Below are 10,734 nucleotides of genomic sequence, written 5' to 3' on the forward strand. Positions count from 1 at the left end.
GTACCTTACAAACCTTATAAACAGAATAAAATTGTGTTTAACAGATAAATTCCTGATTCCATGATTCTGCAGAGAAACAAACAAATCGCACCAAAGGAAACAATTAAATGTCTGTCCACTCCCATGAAGCACTGCAAATGACATAATCGAGTCAAACTCCCAATGCTCTCAAACTACTGCAATCATTTTAAAATATTTTGTTTCTATATACATAATCAACATAGAAAATCAAGTTTTATATTTATTTTTATTTTGTTTATGTCGTTGGAAAAGCTTCATGGGAGTCTAAGTTTGTATTGTTGTGATTCACCTCGTAGCTAGTTGGTTTGGTTCGTGGCTTATAACTGTTTAGCGAAGACTTTAAAAAAAAAAAAAATACTTGGGCAGGCACTGTTTCACTCTTTGGGCCGGCTACACACTGTAAGCATGGTGTAAGCGTGGCGTGAGCGTGTCGTTTCTGTTACGCGTCAGCTGCGTGGCATTTTCAGTGTCTTTGCAAACCAGAAACGTGTCTGGCGCGGCGCTGCTGCTGCTAGGTGACGTAGTGTTTAACTTCATGTTAAACATAAATATATACCCTACTGATATAGTAAAGACAACGTCGGCAGTATTGAGGGCCAAATAGGCTACAGAATATTTAGTTCCGTATTGACAGGTGCAATATTTGAAAATCGATAATTTTTTTTAAATTTTTAATTACAATTATATCTGCATTTATGTCAAAACCTAGAGACTTTCAAACATCAAAATGTCATTTATTTATATGTATGTGTGTCAAAATGACATATAAACATCTTTTCCTATTCTATTTTGTCTGGAAACACTTCCAACACGGAAGTTCTATTTCTAGCATGCACGCATTTTCCGCGTGGCTCCAGCACAAGGCAGTGTGCAAGCTCTAACCTGTTAACAAAGGCGAAATAAAAAAACGGACACGCCATGCAGCTGAGACGCTCACGCCATGCTTGCAGTGTGTAGCCGGCGCGTAGTGAGACTACATTTTGAGGTTTTAAACCGCTTCGAACAGTTTTACCTGTGCTGCGGCCCACTGGATCGCGTATTGGTGGTGGGGGTCGTCTGTTCTGCTGGGCAGACGTTGGAGGAGGAGGGGCCTGGCTACGGACGTTAGCATTGGCATGGCCTCTCTTGTTCAGCGAGTTTCGCCTCTGAGGCAACTCAGGGGCAGGGTCTCCATTTGCAGAAGGTGGCTGACGATAAGGAGGAGGTGGTGGTGGTGCATTTGAAGAAGAGGAGGAGGAGGATGAAGAGGTGCGAGATGAAAGGGGAGGATGTTTAGTATGCCCATCACGAGCAGAAGATGGAGGTGGTGGAGGCCCCTTGCTTGCAGGTGGTGGTGGAAGGGGTTTCTCACGACTATGTGCCCCAGGACTCTGTTTGGCTGGGGAGGGTCCACGGTTGCCACCGCGATTGAATGGCGGGGGTGGAGGTGGAGCGGAGGTGGTGGGTTTTGCGGAGCTGCTGGCAGCAGATGGTTTGGGGACATCTGGCATGGAGGGACGTTGATGTCGTGGCTGTTCAGGAGGTGAGGAGCGACCTCCATCACCACGACTGGAGCCGTCTGGTTCAGAATGACTCGCAACACGAGGTACTGCAGGGCGAGAGCCAGGCGGACGCAATGCTGACCTCCCTACAGAGCTGTCTGTGCAGACACATTAAAAAAAAACAGTTTGAGATAATAACCCATCATTGAAGTACTTGGTGTAAAACGGGGAACTTACCTCCGACTGGTCGTAGTTTAGGCACTCCTCCACTAAACAACCCTCCCATAGCCTTCGGACCAGAACCACCTCCAAATCCTCCACTACCTCCACTACCTCCACCTCCTCCACCACCACCACCACTGCCACCTCGACCTCCAGCCTCTGCCAAAACAAATTGTTAGGTGGGTCATGTCAAACATTAACTGTATTTTCAGCATAAATGTACACAGCTGACTTACTTTCAATGATGGGTGCACTTCTGTCATTGACCACATTGGTCTTCTTCAGTTTAGCGCCTTTGCAGATATCTGACAGCAGAGCTCCTCTTCCTTTCCCTTCATCTCGATTGATTTTCGGAGGTGTGGTGTTCGCCTGAACGTAAACACAGGGCCGGCCCGTGGCATAGGCGGAATAGGCAAATGCTAGGGGCGCCACTCATCCATAGGGGCGCAAAAATCTATAACTGATACTATTTTATTCATATTAATTTGAAATATTACCAAATAAAGCGCAAACAAACTTAACCAAGTCCCCCGCATCTTCCCGGTCCGCCTCATCAATCTCCCCCGCCGAGCTACTTGAAGTGCGTCAGAAATATAACGCGCGATCAGTTTATATTTCTGATCAGTTATGGAATTTGCTGTGTCGCGTCGCCTCTCGCCGCATCTAATGTAGACAGGATTGCTTTCATTTTTTAGGGTGCTTGGCTCGCTCCAGGTGTAGACACGGTGAAAGTTGCCTGATAATTTATGACGGATGGCCGAATTGTAGTGTCATAAAAAACAGAAGCCCTCTGATGCAGGCAAGATAAGGGAAACACTGCAGAAATGCTCTTCTTATTTAGTATTTTTGTCTTTCTAGTCTAAATATCTAAAAATTCTTAAAACAAGATGCATTTACTAGATAAGTAAAATTATATTTTTTCTTAAGTGAATATATGCTTAAAACAAGCTAAATTATCTGCCAATGGGGTGAGAAAAATAATCTTGTTTCTGATTGAAATCTTGTTAATTGTTTCTGTCCCAAACAGAAATAAGATCATTTTTCTCACCCGATTTGGCAGATAATTGTGCTAGTTTTAAGCTAAAACTCACTTAATTTAGATTTTTTCCCCCCAGAAAACAAGAAAAAAAAATGATCTAATATCATTTTACTAGTAAATACATCTTGATTTAAGAATTTTTTGCTGTTTGGACTGGACACAAGAAAAAATTAGTAAATAAGAAGAGCATTTTTTGCAGTGTTAAGACAGAGGTAAAGTGATGTAATGAATGAGTTTATTTAACTGCATAGTAGTGAAATACGAATGTACGCTAATTAATTCCAGTTTTACCTTAAACTATATGCAAGCAGCTGTTCTGGGTTCTCCAGTGGCCACAGATAGTGTATTTTGTCAAAAAAACAATCATATCTGTTTTTTTTAAACGCATGTAATATCACTTTTTTAATAACCTAATGTTTTTAGATTAGATTAGATTAGATTCAACTTTATTGTCCTTACACAAGTACAAGTACAAGGCAACGAAATGCAGTTTAGGTCTAACCAGAAGTGCAATAGCAGCAAGTGCAGGATATACAACGTTTGCATAAGTGCAGGACATGGATATGTACTGAATATATATAAATATATCTATAAATAGAAAGATGGTTATTACTATAAACAGAATTTACAGGTGAATATGTACAGTGAATAATATACAGATGGTTATTACTATAAACAGTTTCTTTAATTTTTATACTCTACAGTTCTGCAGTTTTAAGGGGACATATGGACATTTTAAAATGTATTTGCCGAAATTAGTAATGATATTTATATACAGGTGTATTTAAAATAGCAACATTTTATGTAAATTTCACATTAAATATCTAAATTTCTCAGTTTAATTCATGGTGAAAACATGAATGTGCATATAAGTGGAAGTTTGCTGCCATCTACTGGAAAACAAACACTTTTGCTAGTTCTCAATAGTCTGTGCATGAATGCTAGATGCAATTACTTGTTATTTGTGTTTAGGCTGTAATGTGGCGTAGGTGCTATTTTTGTATAGTTTAACTATCATCAGCCTTTTAAAGAAATTAAATAATAATAATATCATGAACATAATGACGGGGTAGAATGGACTGGACATCATATAAAACAACAACAATAAAAATTAAAAAACATCAATGCATTAAAAAAATAAAACAGTACCAGTGTTTCCGCAACTTAAAATGAAAACATGTGGTGCTAAACCTTGATACAAGGGGCACCAAGTAAAATCTTGCCTAGGGCAGCAAATTGGTCAGGGCCGGCCCTGCGTAAACACATTTGTATTTAGCAAAACAGTTCTATTCATTTATTAAATAATAAAATTGACTATTTGAATTTCTATGCTGAAAATAGTTGGTAATTTCTGAATTAAAAAGTCATTTATTTACAATATTTTGTTTTGTGGGGCATAACGTTTTTTATTTTTATAGTTTATAATGAAAAAATACATTATTTTTTAAAGTAACAAAACAATGCTTGACTGCTTATTAATATTGTTTTTTTAATTGTCCACCAAATGAAAGTCATGTGGTCAACCAACAGGCAGAAGCATACATAAAAATCATAAAACTGGAAATAATATAAGAGAGGACATCTACAGACCCCGATGACTGTGAATCAAAGAAAGTCTCTTAAAATATCAGATTTTTTTTATGACAAAGTTAGTTCAGCCTTATGTGGTGTCACTCTCCAAACTTCAAAAACATAATGATACAATTATTTTTTTCTTGTAAAATAATGGCCATAAAAATATGTTAAAAAAATATTTCTGAATTAAATCTAATGATATTTTTGAACTAATAATAATTTCAAATTTTTACACTCGCAGGTAAGGAAGGATCAAAGTTAAAAATTCTACTTTTCTTGGAATCTTCATTTCTAAGACCTCGATACATGTGCTGTAGATTTTTTACATTTTTCTATATTTGTCATTGACTCGTGTAACAAAAAATAAGCAATGGGGGTTTGAAAAAGGCAACATGAAAAAAAAAGAAAAAAAAAAGAAATTGTCTCTGAGAATGGACACATGTGCTACCCGCTCTTTGCTTTAAACTGACCTGGTTAAAGGTGGGGGGTGGTGGAGGTCCAGGCGGAGGGGGAGGAGGAGGAATCGGCATCCTGGTGATTTCTGGAGATGTCAACAGTCACCTCAATCTTCTGCACTCGGTTTCCTCACAAAAACTCTGCAAGGTGAAAGAATTACAGCCATCAGACTTCCATGTGCAATTTCAGGTAAATAAAGAGATCACTACAAAACTACTTTAAAAGTTGAAAACATGACTCATCCCAGTGACATTCTTTAGTGGTTAACAACATCAATGTAACGTCACAGTACCTGAAACCACCTGAAACTTTCAGGAACTACTCGGCAATGGGCAGCAAATTATATAGAAGGTTAATGGAGATTAAAAATACAATTCCTCTTTTTTCCCAGTATGGAACTCCAGAAGTGCTCACGCACGGTCCACAGATAAAGTGGAGTGATTCAAAGCTTCAGCAGGACTAACCGGAATGTTGCTAAGCAGGATCTGCAGTCACACAACGACTAATGGAAGTGAGAGAGTGTGAAAAAAGGTGAAGCACGGAGAAACACTGAATAAAACCTGTACGCGTATGACCTGAATGGCTCATCTTCTTTACATTCAAGCTATTACACACTGTAATTGAAACGCCTGTCGCTGCTCTATTTAATCATGCTTTGTCTATGAACATGTCTAATGAATAAAATTACAAAAATTGCACACAAACCTAATCTAAAACAAATATTGCATATGGATTGATTCCTGAAATCACATGGATACTACAATAAAGAAATAAACCAGCCTCATCAACCCACTTTAAAACATGGTGACCTGTAGAGGCAAACAAATACAGTTTCTTTAAAACACCACAGAATGACTTTACTTGGCAGCTGTAAATTATCTTATCTCATGACCAAAGGTGTTCAACCTTATAAAGCCTACAGTATCCCATATGATTATTTACTTGATTATCCAGTTTTCAGAAAATGTGAGCGTCAAATACAATACCATAAGGCTTTTGAGGAATGTTTATAAATGTGTACATCACGCAATCATCAATGTATTGCATTACATTATATGTTTTGCACCCCATAATTAAAACTACAGAGAATTGAAATATAATTGTAACCATATTGTTGGGAGATATAGACTTACAACTAATATGCATATGCATTTTATGTAAGTAGTCTGTTATATTGATTTACATAACAAGCTATCAGAATTCCATATAACAGCAAATGTTTTGGCCTCTGAATAAAATTGAGGGGTTTTTTTTAGGGGAGTGTTGTTACCATATATTATATAGGCCATAAAAACCTGATGTATAAAATGATGATACAAAATATTGTATATTTTGTCTAAAGGTTTGTTTAAAAATTGATTTTTATATGATTTCTAATGTTAACGTTTATAGGGTTAATTTAGTTTGGCACTCTAAAAGAGGTCTCTAAAAGCATGTATTACAGATATAAATACCATATTTGGGGCATTTACGATTTAAGATCAGTATCATAAATGTCAGATCAGACCAATGTGTTCATAGATTAAAAGTCGCTGATAATAATATCAGAGCAAAAAGAAGGAAATGAATGGAAGGAGGTCAAACCAGATTGTGAAAATGACGTGTTGTGTATATAATGTCGGTTAACATGATCATACAACAAATATTTAAACTGTGCGTGTGCACACAGACCAAAGTGACCATACCTGTCATACCATACAAGATCCTGAACAGTCGTGAAATGTGATACAGGACAGGTTTAAGCACTTATATGTATGTATTTACTGGGCAAAACCCAAACTTTTGAGCGACTGACGATGTTATGAACAACACATATGATGGAGATTCGTAAACAAATGTTTCTTTTAAAATGAATCATTACAATGAATCGGTTGATGAACCGGTTCACAAACCGGTCTGAACGACTCGCTGATTAATAAAAACAACACAAGCAAAACCTATGTATGCAAAAACTTAGAGCTAAGTCGCTCGTGTATCCATTAAAACATATAATAAGAACTGTAACAAATAGTATAACGTGACACGTTTACAGCTCTTCCGGCTGTAAAGACGTTGGCAAAGCTTACCTGTCGGTCGTGATGCGAGATCTTGTCCCAAACAACATTAATGTTAAGCAGTAACCGGGTGCTCTTTCGCCGATGATCCACTGTCTGATCGGCCAGCAAATAAAAACTAGTAACTAAGTAACTAGTTGGGCGAGAGTTTACTGTGGTCCGTTGTCATACTGAAAGCTGGTAAATAATGTCAACTCTGCAAACTTATTCCAAACAGTTCACAGTATGAAATAAAAGCACGGAAGTCAAAGATTTACGAACCAGGATCGCTTGTTGCTATTAACATTGCTGCCCAATGATCGAGGGCAATATTGTTCAACGGTGGACCATGGGCTACGGCGAACCCAGTTCTACGAAATCCCGGAAATCCCGGAGTCGGTACAAAATGGAGGCAAGCGGCCGAAGAAATCCGATTGATTCCGGAAAGCAAGACCTGTAACGTTAACTACATGGCTAACCTCTTTCCCTTGCGTAACCCTGAAACGGTAAGCGTCTGCCAAAACGCAAAGGTAATAATATAAAACCATAATAAACGTCGTTAAATCACTTTGTCATTTTGTTTTATTTATTTACCATGGTGACTAATAGGCTACTATACTAGATGTTTTATGGTATTTCTAATAACTTTAATTTAGGACTTATGTCAAAATGCACAGATTTTCATTTTGAAGTTCTAAAGTTTTTTTTTCTTCTTTTTTTTCCATTTTGTTCATTTAGACCCAATAACATATTTATTAGTCAGGGGTCTTCAAAGTTTTTCAGGGCAAGGACCCCTATAGGCAATAGAGACATGGAGCAGGGACCCCCAATACAAAATGTGTCAAACAGAGCTCCATAGCAAATAGCCTTCGATATTAATACAAACTATATTATGTTAAGACATTAGATCAGAACTATGCATTATTGTTGTTGCACATGCATCACTTTCTGTTTATTACTTTTCATTGTTAAAATTGAGATTCATGCTTTATAATAAACAACATGCTGCGATGAAAATAACAATTCATTAGTTGTTTGCAGTTGTTGTAAATTATTTTAATTGATTTGCAGTCATACATTTATTTTACTAATCAGATGGACAGTTAAACATTTACCTGAACCTTAGCACAGTTATTACTGACCATTGCAATTTCGAGAGTGAATCACACATTATGTAGACGTCACTTCCAAAACTTTGCAGCTTGTAATTGGCTGTCGTTCTCTTAGCAGCATCAAAACAATACTTTTATTCAATGCAACCATGTCTTGAAACTTGGGGGGGGGGACCAATTTTGATATTTTTATAAAGCATTAAAAAACAGAACAGTGAACGAAATTCTAGGTCTAATTCTAGTTGGGAAATAATCATTTTGGGACTATTTGCAAATAATATTTGCATTAATTTGCATCAAATATATAGTTAGTCTCGAGATTCTTACCGTTAGTGAATAAATACATAGATCCGCAGTTAACGTTCAAATTCCTTAGTGGTCTGGTGATAGAATTTTTGTAAACCGTTTCGAAGGTTACAGGTTCTAGTCTGCCCTCATATAGTTTTTTTTCTTCATTAAAATCAAAGATGTTCAATGATTGTATAGACACAAAAAGGGTCACGTTTGTGTGCAGTTTGTTTTGTGATTTCACCAGAAATAATAGATATCCCCTAAATGACATTAAACGATAGATTGACGTGCTAATCTGTGTGAAGACTTTGCATGATCCAAAAGAGAACAAAAAAAAAAAGGGGGGGGGGGGGGGGGGGGGTGGCATTTGGCCATTTCTAATTTTGTGCTCAATGTCCTTAATGTCTATGGTGGTTACAGCCCTAATTCAATGGATTAGAGCTATATAAAGCACGAAAGAGCACTCACTTTACAATCACAATTAAGCTGTCACTCATCTTACAGCGTTCCATCAAAATCAGTAAAGTTGTCTACACTGAATAATAATGAATCTCTTACTTATTGTGTCTTTGTTAATGAGAATTCACGAGCGTGCAGAACTCGGCACTGAATAATAAAACCCCCCTTCGTTTTGAGCGATGAGTGGATTCTAACTTAAACACCTCTGATTGGCCATTGCATTCCAGAGATCAACAAGCAATGTCTATGATTGGCTACATTTCTCACCGCTGCAAAACCTGCTGTGAATAGGAATGTTTCACGTTCTCCAGAGCACAAAATCAAATGCAATGTTTGCCAAATCTGTTTCTCCTAGGGCTGTAATCAACCAAAGAAAATCTTGGTCGACTGAAGTCCTTAAAATTTTCTACTAAAAATCGACAAAAAAAAAAGTTAAATGAATTAGCTGTGCACTGTGTGCAGTACTTGGTAGCCTTGTTGTCTGCCTAAATGAATTATAAATAAACATAAAAAACTAGTAGGCTATTTGCAGTATATTAAATAGTTTTTGACCTGATTATTTTGCACTGAAATGAGTCTTGACACACGAGTCTGTCGGCTCTGACAGCGTTGCATCACGTGCACCTGCGCAATATCATGATTTCCGAAAATATAGCACTATGTTGTCAACTAGTGATATCATCACAAGAACTTTTGAGGAATATGCAACATAATTTAGACAATTGTTTTTGTCATATGTATTATAATAACTGACAGACACTATCATTTCAGCCGCTCTGTGAACAGAGGAGCTCAGCTCAGCTTAGACACGAATAGACTATTAATTAAAAGATTTTACTCTTAAGCACAAAAGGCACGTCCACTTTAATAAAAAAGGAGTATTTATTAAACAAGCCAGATCAAGAGCAGAAAAAAACGCTCTCACAATTAAATAAATACATCAAACTAGCCTACTTCAATCTGTCTCCCTTCTCCAGTGGGTTGGTCTAATCCAAAAGAAGTGAAAACAAGGGGGGTGTTCTAAAGAAAGACAGTTACCTGTGAAACAGGGGTGCTCTCAAAACGCCCCCATTAGCAATTAGTGCTTTCCACCTGATGAAATGAACGCGGCAAAAAATCAACCAATCAGAATTTTGGTCGAGCCAGAACGTATCGACTAATAATCGACTAATCGACTGGGAGATTACAGCCCTAACAGTATCAACTGAGGGTACTCTGCTTTCGTTTCAGGGTACTTTTTTTGCATTTGACTTTGTGATGTTTTCTCCCCATGTTTTTTTTTTATCAAAAAATTATTTGTGATCAAACATTAATTGGTGGACCCCCTGCAGTACCGCTGCGGTTAGGGGTCGTGGACCACCGGTTGAAGACCAATGGTCTATGATAGATTCAGAGTTTTCACCCTTTTATTCAATGAATTTCCATCCATATTTGCAAATATTTTAACATCACTAGAAGTTGTTGGTAAAATATCCTTCTCTCGTAAGAGATGTACTGTGAAAAACAGTCAACTGCTGCACAAAGTCATCAACAGTTTGATAAAATGTGTTCAACAAAATTCCAATCACAATTCAGTATGCAAATAAATGACTGATAGAAGACTAATCACAATTTAGTATGTAAATAAGTCCACAAATAAGCTCTAACTTGCTAGCTCTAAAATGTTAATCTTTTGTGCTTTTTTTAAAGGTTGCTCACTGCAGAGAAAATAGGTATGTCTAGCTCCCCTAATGGGTGGAGCTAGAATATTCAACCACACCCCAACCCTATACCTCTCCAACCCATTAGACTTTCAGATAGGTGGAGCTGGATGTCATTTGACTATGCAGTGAGTACCACTAGTATATATATATAGTATGTATATAATATAGTATGTATATAATATATATATATATATATATATATATATATATATATATATATATATATATATATATATATATATATTAATAGCATTCATTTACAGGTATTCTCACATGCTTTCCAGGTTTGATATAGCAAGATATTTTTAATGTAACATTTAAGTAAAAACACTTCAGCAAAGG

At 37.0% G+C, this 10,734-nt stretch overlaps 1 protein-coding gene across 1 annotated transcript in view; it reads right to left on the bottom strand.

Annotated features, from left to right (window-relative positions):
- wipf2a (WAS/WASL interacting protein family, member 2a) overlaps window positions 1-6,996 on the bottom strand; it is a 10,349-nt gene extending 3,353 nt beyond the window's left edge. Inside the window, exons 1-5 of the mRNA XM_079845345.1 lie at window positions 6,861-6,996; window positions 4,809-4,934; window positions 1,961-2,093; window positions 1,740-1,883; window positions 1,034-1,660 (exon numbers count right to left, since the gene is read on the bottom strand). Coding sequence (XP_079701471.1) covers window positions 1,034-1,660; window positions 1,740-1,883; window positions 1,961-2,093; window positions 4,809-4,868 — 964 coding nt within the window. The 5' untranslated portion in view covers window positions 4,869-4,934; window positions 6,861-6,996. The remainder of the gene's footprint in view (window positions 1-1,033; window positions 1,661-1,739; window positions 1,884-1,960; window positions 2,094-4,808; window positions 4,935-6,860) is intronic.
- Window positions 6,997-10,734: the final 3,738 nt, after the last annotated feature.

The sequence above is a fragment of the Gobio gobio genome (assembly GCF_949357685.1).
Source record: "Gobio gobio genome assembly, chromosome: 19".
NCBI lineage: Eukaryota > Metazoa > Chordata > Actinopteri > Cypriniformes > Gobionidae > Gobio > Gobio gobio.